Source organism: Microtus ochrogaster, chromosome 5 (assembly GCF_000317375.1).
Source record: "Microtus ochrogaster isolate Prairie Vole_2 chromosome 5, MicOch1.0, whole genome shotgun sequence".
Taxonomy (NCBI): domain Eukaryota; kingdom Metazoa; phylum Chordata; class Mammalia; order Rodentia; family Cricetidae; genus Microtus; species Microtus ochrogaster.
Genome location: NC_022012.1, coordinates 95274310 through 95290423, shown reverse-complemented (window position 1 = coordinate 95290423; position 16114 = coordinate 95274310). Strand labels below are relative to the sequence as shown.

Below are 16114 nucleotides of genomic sequence, written 5' to 3'. Positions count from 1 at the left end.
AGTTCCTCAGACAGAAAACAATGAGAAGCAGCCCCTGCACCAGGCAACAAAGGCTCCAACTAGGAGTGTGCCCCTTACAAAGAGGACACGCGGATGCGTGGGAACCTTGCCTACATCCCGGCAAGGCCATTTGTTTGGCACAGCACAGTTCCGGTTTAAATCCCAAATCAAGGTGATTCAAATGTCCTATGTTAGAGAAACAGAAGAAAGCTGCCTTTCATACAGCACTGCACACTTCCCAGTACAGCCATTCAAACAGCACAGCATCACTGACAAAGACACATGACACAGTCCAGAGACTGAGGTATATGTGGGGATTACCTGTGTTATTGACATTTCATTGATAAATTATTTGGCAAAATTGGGGCTCTGGATTATTCTACCCCAAAATTAATATTCACAGTAATAATTATGTAAATAGAGCCATAAATTGCAGAAAATTTATACTATTTCTCTTTTTTGTTTGGTTGATTTTTTTCACTTTTTTTATTTATTTTTACTTAAAAATTTCCACCTCCTCCTCTCCTCCCATTTCCCTCCCCCTCCCCGATTTTTTTTTTTAAAGACAGAGTTTCTCTGTGTAACCCTGGCTATCCTGGAATTAGCTCTGTAGACCTGGCTGTCCTCAAACACAGAGATCTGCCTGCCTCTGCCTCCTGGGTGCTGGGATTAAAGGTGTGCACCACCACCACCTGCAACTATTCCTATATTCTTGTTTATGACATGAAATTCAGTATCCACAGAGAGGATTAACAAAGGCATGTTAGAACTTTAAACAGCCTAGGCTGGGGAATATAGTTCTACGGGAGAGCACTTGCCTTTCATGCACAAGGCCTACGCTCAGTTTCCAGGACAGCACCTTAGCAAACAAGACCGTGCAGAGGTGGTGCATGCCTTTAATCCCTGCACAGGAGGCAGAGGCAAATGCATCTCTGTGGGTTCAAGGCCAGCTTGGCCAATATAGTGAATTTGAAGCTAGCTAGGGCCATAGAGTGAGACTGTCTCGAGATAAATAACCTCCTACAAGCTAATTACACCACTATTCCTCCTGAGTAAAGGCTGCACTGGGTTAATAAGAAAAGTAATGACTCCCTAGGGGTAAACAGGCAAAGGAAACAAATACATTACAGCAGAGACTTAAGACAAGGGGATGCCTTGACATTTCTGTAGAACATTCAGATTAACAAGAAGCAGAAAGGCCTACCACTGGCAGAACACTAGTGTGGTCTTTTCTGTGATTTGGTACGGGCAATGTGTGTCTGCATTTTTACTGAATCTCATGCTGAAAGTTTACGTCTCCGAAGGATGGCACATGTGAGAGACCCATGTACAGCATCTGTACCGTGAGAACAATTTGGGTGGACTCACCCTTGATCCCAGGACTGCATGTTCGAGAGGGCCAGGCTTTCCACGGAGAACCTGATGTTAGTCAGAGGGATGGGCAGGGTGTTCTTGAAGGTGCAGGTGATGAGAAGTGGCCAGTTGACCTTGCCCGTGTCCGGCATCTGTTAAGAGTGGGGAGTGGAGGAAAGGCAGGCGTGACGAGCTGCAGGTGAGAGCTTAGATGGCAGCTAGAGTGTCGGTAGGTCTGTGCTCCCTTGGAAGGCTCTTGTGGAGAACCTCTGAGATTCCATGTATTTGCACATGTTTATCTCTTTAGTTTCGTCAGACATATTTTGAAGGAACTCGAGGTACATAGTTCATGGTAGCCAGAGGTCCTGGTGTGAGCTACATCCTGATCTCATCCAGCTAATCAGGAAGCCCCTTTGCCCAGGCTCAGGGGCTGAACAGCTGTTAGAGCCCCAAGCTATGGTATGGACATTGGTCCTCCCTCGCCAATGACCCAAAATTCCAAGTTGCCTCACCGGACAGCCCGGAGAAACACATCCAAAAACAGGCTGTGTTCATCCTTCAGAATCTGTTCCTCCCCTCATATGTCCAAAGCCAGAGCACTTGGAACTCACGCGTGCCCTGCCATACTGTTCTGGCTGGACCCTCTCCCTCAGAGCCCCATCTCCCCTGCCCAGGGTTTGGTCTCCTTCAAATGCCCAGGGTTCCAGAAGCAGTGCCTGCTCCCCACTCAAACCATGTGCTAGCTACATCCAATCACAGTATAGATGTACTAACTAGAATTTTAGTAAAGGAAAGTAGAGTGCCCACTTCTAGGACATCTGAAGCTCCGACCACACATGCCTGGCTCCAGAGACAAGTGTTCTCTGATGCCTACAGACACCTGTGGAGCCTCCTCTGTAGGAGGATGGGAGTGAGACCCCCAAGAAAAACCTATTTTAATTATGTTATCTGTATGAATGTTTTGGTTACATGTATGTATTGCACCATATGCATACCTAGTACCCACAGAAGTCAGAAGAAGGCATCAGATTCCCTTAGACTGCAGTTAAAGGTGGCTGTGAAGCATTATGTATGTGATGGAAACCAAACCTGGTTCCTCTGTAACAATGCTCTTAACCTGAGTCATTGCTCCAGCCCCTCATTTCAGGGGAGGGTTTGAGACAGGGTTCCTCTATGTAGCCCTGGCTGTCCTGGAACTTGCTCTGTAGACCAGGCTGGCCTCAAACAGAGATCCACCTGCCTCTGCCTCCCGAGTGCTGCAATTAAAGGTGTGCGCCACCAACGCCCAGCTAGAAATTCTGGATGATTGGGCCATGATGAATGGGCTGAACCTGCTTCCAAGCAGAGTGGATCCCAGGAAGCATGTGGTTCTGCTTCACTGAGCGGGGGCCAAGGATGAGTCTCTGACTCAACCACACTGCCACAGAAATGTCAGAACAGTCTCCAGAGGTGGCCACATCCTCGGCCTGAGAAGTCCCAAGGGAGGTACCCTGCTGAGCTGTAAACATGATGAATCCTAGGAGAGGCCAGGGCCACCAGGGAATGACTCTGGGATGATGGGATTTCATCTGTGTTTTAATAGACAAAGCTTGCCTGAAGACCAGAGAGTAAAACAGTCCCATTGGTCAGCCTTACAGACCAGGAAGTGGTGACACACACCTTCAATCCCAGTAGCCATATTAGTTTGCCATAGAAACCAGGTGGTAGTGGCGCATGCCTTTAATCCCAGCGCTAGAGAGGAGTATAAAACAGGAGGAGACAGCCCTCAGATAGCCTTGTTCTGAGGAGGATTCCTGGAGGCAGTTTGGACTGAGGTAGAGGTAAGAGCCAGTGGTTGGCGGTTTTGCTTTTTGGTCTTCAGGCAAGCTTTATTTATTAAATACAAATAAAATATCACTATGGAGAGCCTCTTATGTAAGCTGCCTTTGACTCCCGCTTGCCTGGGAGTTGGTCTGGCACCAGCTTTACCGCAGCCCACACTGGGGGTGGGCCCATGGCAAGACTTGTACTTCACTGGCTTGTATCCAAAACACTTAGACACGCAAGAAGCTGATGGCAGGGATCGCTTATGGTAAAGGAGCTGAGCATCTGAGGAGGACGGGAAGAAATTTTTATCGTGCCAACTGCATCTTTAGAATTTTGTGCTGTTAACAGGTAGTCCTCATTTTTAAAAAGTTTAAATCCAGTTAGCCAAAAATAGAGAAAAGAAGCTGCTTGACACATCCCTTCTCAGAAATGCCTGTGTGGAAAACGATGTACCATTTTCCTTAGGGGTGCAGTGGAAAACGATGTACCGTTTTCCTTAGGGATGTAGTTGGCGCAGTGGTCAGTCAACCAGGGGACCACAAAGGCCCTGAGCTCTGCCCCTTCCCTGGCCTGCAGGCAACTCACCTCAACAGAGAAGGCGGGGTACAGGAACGACAGGGTCGTGTCGGTGGCCACCTTGTCGCCAGTCTCCACTATTTCTGTGATGATGAACCCTTTGATGACCACCTCATCGTCAACCATGCCCAGTTTGTAGATGTAGGAGTTAGCATCCATGCTGAGAACCACCTCTGATTCTGTGAAAGAGCAGGGAAGAGAGGAGAGGTGAGTTCATGGCAAACATAGGGTTAGATTAACTCAGGACAGAGCCGCTTGGCCTTAGAGGAGTCCTGACCTCTCTTTGGAGAGCCTGCATCTAGGGATCAAATGGACTTGATGATTTACTGAGATCTCCAGGCCCATTCTGGGCCCCCATTGTCAGGGTAGTTTGTTCACGCTCAGGTTACCACAGCCCACTGATAGAATAGTAATTCCAAAAAAATCTCTACTGTTGCAGAGACTTGGTGACACCATTAGCACCCTTAACGTGTGGCTGTGTGCTAGCCCCAGACTCCTGGCGCTCTGATCTATGTGTGCTAGACCCCAGACTCCCGGCGCTCACTCTGATCTATGTGGCCCATTTTTTCTACTTTGCCAGGATTCCTTATCACCACCAAATGTAGTGCTCAATAGATGCTGTGTCTGTTCAAACATAAGAGTATGGGAGTAATCACAGAGAAGAAAGAGACATGAGATGACTGGGATCCTGGTCTCCCTGGGGCCCGAGGCTCTGGTACCTTGACCTTGGATCTGCACCGTCCTCTGGATGATTCCCAGGTTTGTCTTCTGGCTGCCTGTATATGTCTGTAGGTCGAGGGAGCACGAAATGTTGACATTCTGTGGTGTGGCCGTTTTCCTTTTCAACACTAGGGTCAAAGTGACAGGATAGCCTAGCTCCACAGAATTCTGGAGGACATGGATCTGAAGCATGCTGTTCACTGGCCGACGGCCGGGTTTGTCCTCATCCGGGTGCTTGCCGGCGGCCTTTTCCATGGCCTTCCTCTCCTCTGGGGAGCCTGCAGAGACAGAACATTTCCAGAGGACACCACTCTAAGGGGAACCAAATGTCTGAGCACACCCTTGGGGGCTGAGAGAGCTTTCCCTTGTTCTGGTTTGAATTTTTTTATCAACTTGACACAAGCCAGAGTCATCTGGGAAGAGGGGACTTCAGTTGAGACAATGGCTCCATCTCATTGGCCCATGGACAAGTCTGCGAGGCATTTTATTAATTAATGACTGATTTAGAAAGATCTGTTCCACTGTAGGTTTAAAACCTCTGGGAAAACAGACCTGGTTGTATAAAAAAAGTTGAGTAAGACACAAGAAGTGAACCAGTAAGATGTGTTCCTCCGTGACTTCTGCGTCAGTTGGTGCCTGGAGTCCCCGCCTTGGCTTCTCTCAGTGGATTGCTATGCAGCATATATAAACCAAAATAAACCCTTTCCTTTATAAGTTGCTATGATCTTTATCACAGCAATAGAAACAAATTAAACAGAATTTGGTACCAGGAGTGGGGCATTACTGTGACAATCATGACCATATCGTTTTGGGGAAGGTTATAGGAGGACTTTGGGACATTGGTCTGGAAAAGCTGTTGAGTGTTCAGAGGCCAGTGGGCACTGTTCTGTGGGAGCTGGGAAAATACAAATGTTGAGAGCAGAGGAGACAATGGAATCCTGGCTTGAAAAGTTTCAAGAGAATCTTGAGAGTCCCTTAAAGAATCTATGAGCGCCATCTTTATGATACATTTGAGCTAAGACTCTATGGTATCTGGCCAGCTGGAGTTAAAGAATCAGCTGTGCACTTGAGAGGAAAAGGCAGGCAGATCTATTTGAGGGTAGCCTGGTGTATACAGAAAGTTCTAGCCCAGACCCTGTTTCACACAGCCAAAAGAAAGGGCAGCTGATAATCAAGAAACCAGCACCACTAGAGTGAAACCTTCATGAGACAATTGGTTACTGGTTAGCCGGAGTTGAGGAATCAGATTTCATGAAGAGACCAGCATCACGGAGGTAAAATCTTCTGGGAGAATTTCCTCCTCGTCAGCACCCAGGAACTGTGGTTTAGAAAGGGCTAAGGCTGCACCTCATGCTAGCTGCTAAACTTGGTAGTGTGTGCTTCCCAGGTGGTGCTGGTTTTAAAGGCATGAAGATATCATGGGTATCACCTGAAGCATGGCACTGTGAGAAGCCAAGAGAGATCACTGATAAAGGTACAGCCATGGAGACCCAGCATATCGGAAATATAAAGACCATGGAATGACCACCAAGGGCAGAGGCAGGTGTGGCATGGACCTAACTTGAGCTTAGAAAACGAGCTATTTGTGCTGCAGGTGGCAGAGCCCCAAAAGCGGAGCTGGGGGCCCCTTGGGAGTCCAGAGGACCGGGAGTCGGTCTCAGATGTAAAGTACTGGGTATTTCACACTGAATGTTTAATTTTGTGTTTGATTGGATTTGACTGTAACTATGCTCTGGGTCTCCCCTCTTGGAATAAGAAATATGTAACTCATGTTTTTATTTTACAGGAGCCCACAGTTAAGAGACTTTGGATATCTTAGACTGAATTTTAAAAGACTTTGGGACTTTTAGAATGTTTTTATATTGTGATATTGATATTAATATAAGATCTTAGGGATAAGCAAGACAGGAAAGGGTATTGTTTCATACTGTTGTATTTCTGTGTCAAGTTGACAAGGAGTCAGTTGTCCTGGTTAGATATTTTTGTGAACTTGACACAAAGCAGGTTCATCTGCAAAGAGAGAACTTCAGTTGAGAAAATGCTTCCATTTGATCAGCCCATAGGCATTTTCTTGATAATGATCAATGTGGGAGGGGCCTGTACCACTGTGGATCTGACACCCCAGCAGGTGTGTCTGGGTTGTATAAGAAAGCAGGTTGAGTAAGACGTGAGGAACAGTCAGCAGTCTTCCTCTGTGGCTTCTGACTCAGTGTCTGCCTTGAATTCCTGCTTTGGGCTCCTTCAATGGACTATGACCTGGGATGAGTAAGCCAAATAAACCCTTTCCTTCGCAAGTTTCTTTTCTTTTCTTTCTTTCTTTCTTTCTTTCTTTCTTTCTTTCTTTTTTTTTTTTTTTTTTTTTTTTCAAAACAGGGTTTCTCAGTGTAACAGCCCGGGCTGTCCTGGAACTAGCTCTTGTAGACCATGCTCGCTTCGAACTCACAGAGCTCTGCCTGCCTCTGCCTTCCCAGTGCTGGGATTAAAGGTGTTTGCCACCACTGCCTGGCCCAAGCTGCTTTCCATCATGGTCTTTATCACATCAACAGAAACCAAACTAAGACACCCACTGACTAGGACTATGGAGGCTCCCAGGAGCTACGGATTCACACTGAGAACTACCCAAGGCCGCATGCTGGGGACTTGTCTTAAGTGGTTGGCAGCAGGAAGACCAGAGCACCCTAGTCTCCTAAAAAGCTGTGGGAACACAAGCAAAGAGTTACTCCACCTCCAACCTATCTAGGAATCTTGACACCAAACTAAGGATAATTTAATCACAATAACACACTGAGCCAGGCATAGTGACTCATACCTGTAATCCCAGCAGCACTTGGAAAACTGAGGCAGGAGAATTGCCATGACTTCAAGCCAGCCTGGACAACAGAGTGAGTTGGAGGAATTCAGAAGTCATGAGGTGATCCTATTGCCTCCCCCTCCTCCCAGACCCTTGGTCACCTGGAAAACCAGCAGTGCTGGTCACAGTGAAGTCAGAAGCCTCTTTCGGTCTGGAGCATACCTACAACCTCATCACCTGGACTTTATGCTCCTCTGACTTCCATGACAGCTCCCTGGAAATGTCCACTCATAGAGCTCACCGTTACTTGAGCAGACTCAGCTCACAACCAACAGACTCTTTCCTGGTGTGCTTATTTGAAAGACAGTTTTACAAACCTGAAGAGAAGCTAGGGAAGGGAAAAGACAAGCAAGCTGTGCCTCTCATCTTGAGGATCGGTGGTGCGAGTGAGGCTGAAGAGCAGCACCAAGTCCTGCAGATGGGCACAGCCCCCGAGTGGGCACAGCCCCCGAGTGGATACAACCTGAGTGGGCATGGCCCCTGAGTGGGTACAGCCCCAGAGTGGGCACAGCCCCCAAGTGGACACAACCTGAGTGGGCACAGCCCCCGAGTGGGTACAGCCCCCAAGTGGGCACAGCCCGAGTGGGCATGGCCCCTGAGTGGGTACAGCCCCCAAGTGGGCACAGCCCAAGTGGCACAGTCCCCGAGTGGGCACAGCCCCCGAGTGGGCACAGCCTGGGCGGGCACAGCCCCCGAGTGGGCACAGCACCAAGTCCTGCAGAAGGGCACAGCCCCCGAGTGGGCACAGCCCCTGTGTGGACACAGCTCCCCAGCCACGGCGAGTTTGTGTAGGTATCCCAGACGACCAAGGCTGCAGCACTTGGTCCCCAGCTGCTCATGAGGCGAATAGGAGGAGAAGTCAGAGGCTTCCCATGATGAAAAGAGACTGCACAGAGGTCTTCAGTGAGACAGTGCACAGCACACAGTAGGGACGGCAAACAAGAGCTGGTCTCCAGACTGCCACGGTGTATCCTCCAAGCTTATCGCTTTCGGCAAGAAATGCCCTCCACCCTGCAGAAGCCTGATTTGGAACTTACTAGAGAAAAACTTTAAGTTCTCTATTTTAAATATAGTCAGAGGGGCTACTCCAAGTTTGGTGACCTGAGTTCAATCCTCAAGACTCACATGGCGGAATGTCCTCTGACTTCCACAGGCACACTGTGGTGTGCTCACACACAAATGCACACCACAAACACTGTGGTGTGCTCACACACACATGCACACCACATACACTGTGGTGTGCTCACACACACATGCACACCACATACACAAAGTTAAATAAGTGCAAAACCATTGTAGATATATTCAAGGAACTGAAGGGACAGAGAGTACAGCAGTAGCTCACCAAGCAGAGACTATCAATACAGAACATGTAATAGTCTAAGTCACTAACAGCTTAGAGACTACACAGGAAACCATCAGATTTGAGGTTAGGGTCATGTAATTATCCAGGCTTCAAGGCAGAAGGAAAAGGTACAAGGAAAAAGCAACAGTACACTGAACTCTCTCTCCCTCTGAGGCAGCCCTCGCTCTGATTGTTTCTTTCTTAAATCTCCTACTGGCACAGTGAGAAGGCTCGGAGGACAAGGGCACTTGCCTGCAAGCCTGACAGTCTGTTTACAGAGGGCAGACACTGTCCTGGGTCCGGGACGGACAGGAAGACCTGGCGTCCTGCAGACTCCTCCCTCCTGTCACACTACAGTGAGCAGCTCCTGCCTTCTTTACACCAACCGCCCTTCTCCTCTTTCTTCTTGCCTGCCCGCCACCCTCTCCCAGGCCTGGCCTCACACTCACTGTGCTGTGAATGATGGCCTTAAACTTCTGCTACCACTGCCTTGACCTCCTCATGGCTGGGACTACAGCATCCGTTAGTGCGCCTTGTTTTCATAGAACCACACCACCATCTGAGCCGCATGTCCATCCTGCAGGGAATCGGGGCTGCCCACAGGTGTGGACGGCTGTCTCGCTGCCCACAAGCACCCTGCCGCCACAGCCGTCATGGACATGCAAACAGGCCCTATGTGAGCACAGCAAGGCCAGACACAGGAGGAGCCACTGTCTCGGGATGCAGGCAACACCAGGACAATCTCTGAAGCCCCATCTCTTCTGCTCGCCTCCCTCAGGCTGTGCTCTAGGGAACACCTCACCATATCTGGTGCCTCTTCCTCGAGACCACCTGTTCCCACTATTGGTGGCTGAGGAATAGAAACTGCATGTCCAGCATCAGAAACCCCATGGCGTGCAGGCTATAATTCTCCAGGCAGCCTGGCTTGGTGGAATCTGGGTAGATTTACTGCACAGTGGGACAGATCCAGACACAGGAGGCAGAGACTGACTTGAGCCTGGGGTCAGTTCTGGCAGAGTGCTTGCCTAGTGTGCATAAAATCCTGGTTTCCGGCTCTAGTACTCTAAAAAACAAAGCCCTGGACCAGGGACGATGGCCCACACCTTTAATCCAGCACTCAAGAGGCAGAGGCAGGTGGCTCTCTGTGAGTTCAAGGCCAGTCTGGTTCTCACAGTAGGTTCCAGACCATCCAGAACTACATAGTGTGACTGTCTCAAAGGAGAACAAAGTCCTGACTCAGCCGCTTTGAAGATGGGTGAATCTAAGCCAATAAGGATATGAGAACATCTCTGAATTCCATGTCCTGGGCATTTTTACCCATGGATTGTCAAGAAGATGGCCCCTCTCTAAGCTGTACTGTCTAATTTGATAGTAATAATGATAGCCTATACATAGTTTTGATGAATAAAAACAAATCCAAGGATGTGCTTCACAGCTAACCAAGGAGCTCCACCTGAGGAGCTGCTCAGGGTAAAAGGAAAGCACCTGAGTCCAGGAGCCAGGCTGGCTCTAGTTCTCTTAATGCTGAAAAGAGGCAGTCACATGCCTCTAGCTAAAACAAAGCTTCAGGGTGTTGAAGGGACTGCGGGCTGTGTTCCTGCCACCCAGCTCCCAGCTGCCTGGCTAGCTTATGCCCCAAAATAACAACACACAAATTGTATTCTTTTAAACACTGCTTGGCCCATTTCTATTAATGTGTGTAGCACCACGAGGTGCACTTACCAGAAAGATTCTAGCCTACGTCCATCCTGGGTCGGAGCTTCATCACGTCGGCCCTGGAGAGGATTGGCCTGACATCTGAGCTCACTTCCTCTTCCTCCCAGCATTCTGTTCTGTTTACTCCTCCCACCTATGTTCTAACCTATCAGGCCAAGCAGTTTCTTTATTAATTAACCAATGACCTTCCTCCATCATCAGGGTAGACCAGATGCCTTGCTAATAGTTTTAAGATAAATAACCCCAGAAAACAAGCTGGAGCTCACAAGGACATACAGTGAGCTGCCTGACTCATTAGGCAGGGGTAGATAGATTGCTACTAGCTCCTCTTGCTCGGTCTGGGTGATGACCAAAGATGAGGGTGAATTCTTTATACTCGTTTTTGCCCTCACTCTCCTGAAACGAAAAATTATTGATGAGTGGGTATGTACCCTAAAGATTTAAAATAGAACTGACTGATTCCTTTTCAATAATAAAAGTTTAGGATTGTGATTCCTTTAAGATTCCTTATAAACTGTGTGGTGGTGGCACAGGCCTTTTAATACCAGCACTCAGGAGGCAGAGGCAGGCAGAGCTCTGTAAGTTTGAAGTCAGCCTGGTCTACAGAGCAAGTTCCAGGACAGGCTCCAAAGCTACAGAGAAACCCTGTCTTGAACTCCCCCATCACCACCAAAAAAGACTCCTTATAAGATTACCTTTCAAGATAAGTAATAAAGTAATTGTCCCTTTCTTTGTAACGGCAAATGCAGCCGGCCAGTAAAAGCCCTGACATGAATAGCTTGCCTGCCTACACAGTTAATCTATAACAAATTGCTAAAAACAAATCTGCAACAAATAAATGTGCATGGGTTCTTGGGATAGTTTGTTTCTCACCTGCAGTGTGAAGGATATGGAAAACATGCTGGTTTTTTTCCTGTGTGTTTTGTATTCATTGTAATCATTCACTTGAAAAGCAGAAAACCACATTGTAATTCCTACATTGCCTGAAAGACTTTGTTGGGATATATAAGCTGTAGAAAAAAGTATACAGCAGAAAGAACATAGAAAGAACACAAGAGAACAAGGAAGAAAGCCATCGAGACTGTGTAAGAGTGTTTCCTTCACTAAGACCCCTCAGACAGACAAGCTTAGCTTAGGCTGACTGGTTGGGTTCCTTTCAAAGTCCTGTGCTGCTGGAGGCTGACACCCCCGAGATAGCAGTACAGTTCCCTTACCCGAACCTCCAGGTGTGTGCCACCATACCCAGCTATATCCTGCCTTGGACTGGACAAACTGTGTGTCATGCCAAGCCTGCCCCAGGACACAGTCATCCTCATCTCACCCGGCTTGGGGTACCGTCACATTCTTGCCAAAGCGCACATGGTCTGGCTGTTGTGACAGGAACCCTATGGCAAGTCCCTGCGCAGCTACCTTCTGGGAACTTGTACTGCAAGGTGATATCTTCCCGCTTGTTCTCGCCCACCATCTTGGTGCTGATGTTCTTGCCGATGCTCGCAGTCTCCACGGCGATAAGGACGTTCTTCTCCCTGCCTTGGTTCTGCTTCACCAGCCAGATGAACTTGTCACCGTTGACCTCGGTGAAGACAAACTTGGTGTCGTACTGGATTTCGACCTTCCCCAGGCGGATGGCGCTCAGTGGAGATGGCCCGGTGCGGAAGCCTCCTGAGGGGAAGGAAGAGAGGGTGGTTGCTGGGGTCTGTCCCCTAAGTCCATCACAGCAAGAGTAAGAAATCCCACCCACTCAGGGAGGAGACGGGGGCTTCCCAGGCAGCCTGACTGCTGTCTACCACTAAGAACACAGCCCAGCTTAGAACTGAAATGTCCAGGAATTCTCAGGTCCAGAGGGAAGGAGCCACGTCTCTATTTCCATTCATCCCAGAACATTGCCTGTTTCTGTATGGCCCCTGTACCTTCATTTCCTGGATATTGGGTATAAAGGTAGTACTGACCTCATAAAGTCATCAAACATCAAAAATCAAACAAAGCAGTATACAAAGGCACTTCCCCTCACCAGCCGTCACTATTGACCTGAACTGATAATGCTGCCTTCTAGCTCTGACATAGGAGCAGAGAAGTCTCCTTGACCATCACTAACAACTTAGGAAGCATTAGTCTTTCGGCTTTTCATTGTACAGATTGGTTTGATTTTGCACTGTTGCTCTCAACACGGGTCTTGCCGTTTCCTTGTTTTATTTAAACCTTCAATACACACGACTCCTCCCCTAGCCTCTCAAAAGCAGCCAACCCTGCAATTCAGTGTAGTGAGCTAAGACTCAGAACAGCGCTTCTATCTAACACTCTTGCTTCTAATATGCAGAGGGCATTCACACTCTACCATCACCTTATCTACAGTGTGAATGGATAGGTGGTCTTCTAAAGCCCTTTCCACCTGGGCACAAGGCTTCTGCTACCTCCCAGGTAGGTGGCGACTGTGGGCTGCGCGCAGCCCAGTTGCAAGGCTACCGTCCCCACCCTGGCAGAGACAACTGGGACCCCAGAGAAAGGACCCCTTGCTGAGCACCTTTCAGCACAGGTGGTGTGGGGAGGTGAGGAACAGCAGATCTCTGGAGGCCCCTGGCTGGTGCCATCAGGAGCTGTGAGGCTGTGACCCTGCCTTAGGGAGCCTTTGGGACACGCTGGTTAGAATAATACAGGCACCAAAATACTTTACATTGTAATCTGAATGCCTCTGGGTACCCCTCCTCTATCCACACTATTCCCTCCATCTGGGTGATGACCTTGCTCCTGGAACGGCTAAAGAAGTCCCTGCAAGGGCCTGTGTCCTGTGGAGGTCAGGGTCCCACTGGGATGTGAAAGAGATTTAAGGGTGACAGTGTAGATGAAATGTATAAGCCTAAGGCTACATAAAACAAGCTGGAAATGTTTTCTGTTGGAGGCTGGTTCCCTTTGAGCATTAGCCAGAAACAGTCACACACTCTTAAAGGGCTTTCTCCTTTATTAATCTTTTAAGTGTGCAGGTCAGTTTCTCACTGGTAAGGCATATTAACTCTGTAAGAAATCCACAAGATTTCCCGTGTAACCTCAGACCAGACTTCATCTGCCCAGACACTCCCCAAGCTCCTTCCCACCCAGGACCAGATACAGGTAACCAGCCAGCTGGGACGCTGCCACTCCATCTGGGGCTTTGTAGTCAGCTGCTAAGAGTCCCATTCACTGTACCTTCCTGAGCCTGGGTTTGCCAAACGCAGACAGTGACCAAACTCACTTTAAAGATGAGCTGTGGGCTAGTGATATACGAAGTAGCCAACAGCACTTGCTAAGCCTGGCAGCCTTAATCCAACCCCTCGTACCCATGTGATGGAAGGAGAGCACCAACTCTTACAACCTGTACTCTGGCCTTCACGTGTATACCATGATGCATGTGTGTGCACACACAAACACATGAAAAGGTGAGTTATGGGCTGTACACCCAGGAAGCGCCTGCACTTACTGTTATATCATGTGACTGTCACTTGTGTCCTCTTTATAAGGCCTTGCTCAGTGTGAGTGTCGCCACCCAAGACCCCAGACATGGCCTCCATCCCCAGCTCCTCCTGAGCCCCATACAAACTCACCCTCGCTGATCTCCTGTGGTGTAGCATCCAGGACCTGCCAGCCATCATGGCCCTGGGGTAGATCCTGTCTTTTCATCCAGGCGTCTGTCCACACGTGGAAATTCCTGTGGCAGTGGAAATGAGCCAGCCATGCAGTTAGAGAAGCTGTCACCACAGCCCTCTACGGTTCTGGAGAAGGGGACCTTTGTCAACAAAGGCTAGGACAGTGGGGAGAGCCGTATGGAGAGCGGAGCTTAGAGCAGACAGGCAGTGGAGGAGAAGCCCCTGAGACCCAAAGACCCCCAATCGCTTGCCTCTGCTGAATGAATGGGCAAACAACTGTAAGCCTTTTCTCCACTCAAAGGGATTCTGATTTTATTGATGAATAATTTTATAGCTTTTGTAGCTGGACAGTATTCCATATTCTTGCCTTTTTGTTTATTTGTTTTTGAGACATGGTTTCTCTGTGTAACCCTGGCTGTTCTGGAACTCATACTCTGTAGACCAGGCTGGTCTTGAACTCAGAGATCCACCTGCCTCTGACTCCCCAGTGATGGGATTAAAGATGTGAGCCACCACTGTCCAGCTATTCTTGCTATTTTTAAGACAGTTACACCATATCGATTAACAGAGCTTGGTGTCTCCAACATTTGTGCCAAAATGAAAGACTTGGCACATCCAGCTGTGGGAGACATGACCCCACCCAAGCCTCCAGACATCCTACCTCCCTTAAAATCCCTGTGCTTTTAGCCTGCAAAGTGCTGCGCACTGGGTCAGAGAGCAGAGGAGACAGTGCCCTTGGTTGACTAGAAGTACCAGTTACATCAGTGTAGCAGACAGCACCTGTCTCAGTCTCCAGGGCTGGAGGCCAGAAGTAAAGACCAGTTCTCAGTCTTTGCCTCCATGGGGGCAGAGGCTGCAGCCCAGGGATCTTCATGTTTAACAAGCCTTCCCAGGAGTTCTGGGTCACACAATGAGGTTGACTCTACAAAGTGGGTTTCTGGAGTTGATACTGCTCCCAACCTGAACCAGTTGACAGAGGAGGCTGAAAGCCCGCAGGAGAACAGAGGAGGAACCCAGCCAGCCAGGAGGGAGCCTACCAGACAGAGTCTTTGGTGAGATGTGTAATTGTCTTGCCCGATTCATCCAGGTAGATGTCTACTATGAGGTTCTTCCCCGTATCGTGGGCTGACTCAAAATTAGTCACGCTGCGAGCCGGGATGCCCACTGCTCTCAGTGCTGAAATGAGCCCAGACAGAACGGTCAGCTTCTGCGGGGGCTGAGCGGCCCCTGCCCCGGCTGCCGCCTACCTGTGGTCAGGATCCCAGAGAAAACCCAGCACTGGCCAAAGCACACAGGCTCCTTGGTGATGAAGTGCTGCTGCAGGATGGGCACGCTGCTGGTCCACACGTAGGGGGCGGTGCCTTTGCTGTAGTCTCCCGACCAGTTCCCCACCAGCACGCCGTTATTCACGGCACACATCTGACACGGGACAGAGCGGTGTTAACATGTGTGCCTTCCCCACACCCCAGAGTCTGTCAGGACAAGCAGAGCACACAGGAGGAGCAAGGGACACGTTTAAGACTAGCCTTGACTACATAGGGAGACTTAGTCTCTCCTTCTGTACTCCTTCAGAGAAACCATCCCTCACTGAGCAAGGGTAAAAAGTCAGAGAAGAGCATCTCTCATAACATAGAAAGGCCGTGATGCCCCCGTGAGACTTCAGGGTGCAAATGCAGAGGCGGGGTGACTTTCCGGCACATAGACACTGCTTGTCAGGACACCTGTGAGTACAGACTGACACATGACATACCTAACGGCAAGGAAATCAGGCTATAAATGTAGCAAGGTAATTAGAAACATAAGGGCACATGGGCATCTTAAATCCTAATGGGACAATCAGGCCCAGCACCGTACCACACACCTTCATCTGGACCTCGAGGTGAAGGACAGCTAACGTCGTAATGGTGATCTGTCACCTGAGCGTCTGGTACAGACAAGGGAACTGCCTGTCTCAGGGATCTCTGCTCAGCTCTGCTCCTACTGCCAATATGGTCTACTTAAATAGCTGTCAGTCTGGACCCTGTCCTGCTTTTCACCCGGCTGCTTCCAGTGTCCCACACCTCATTTCTGTAGCCTCGCTTGACCCTGAGGCTTGGCTCAGTCCTGTAATCCCACAGCTCTCTCTCTCTC

General features: G+C 49.1%; 1 protein-coding gene across 1 annotated transcript in view; it reads right to left on the bottom strand.

The window, feature by feature from the left end:
* Tgm4 (transglutaminase 4) overlaps positions 1-16114 on the bottom strand; it is a 34979-nt gene that overhangs the window by 3381 nt on the left and 15484 nt on the right. The window contains exons 8-14 of the mRNA XM_005348154.2: positions 15232-15403; positions 15022-15160; positions 13943-14046; positions 11778-12029; positions 4455-4733; positions 3745-3914; positions 1369-1505 (exon numbers count right to left, since the gene is read on the bottom strand). Of these exons, the coding sequence (XP_005348211.2) occupies positions 1369-1505; positions 3745-3914; positions 4455-4733; positions 11778-12029; positions 13943-14046; positions 15022-15160; positions 15232-15403 (1253 nt within the window). The remainder of the gene's footprint in view (positions 1-1368; positions 1506-3744; positions 3915-4454; positions 4734-11777; positions 12030-13942; positions 14047-15021; positions 15161-15231; positions 15404-16114) is intronic.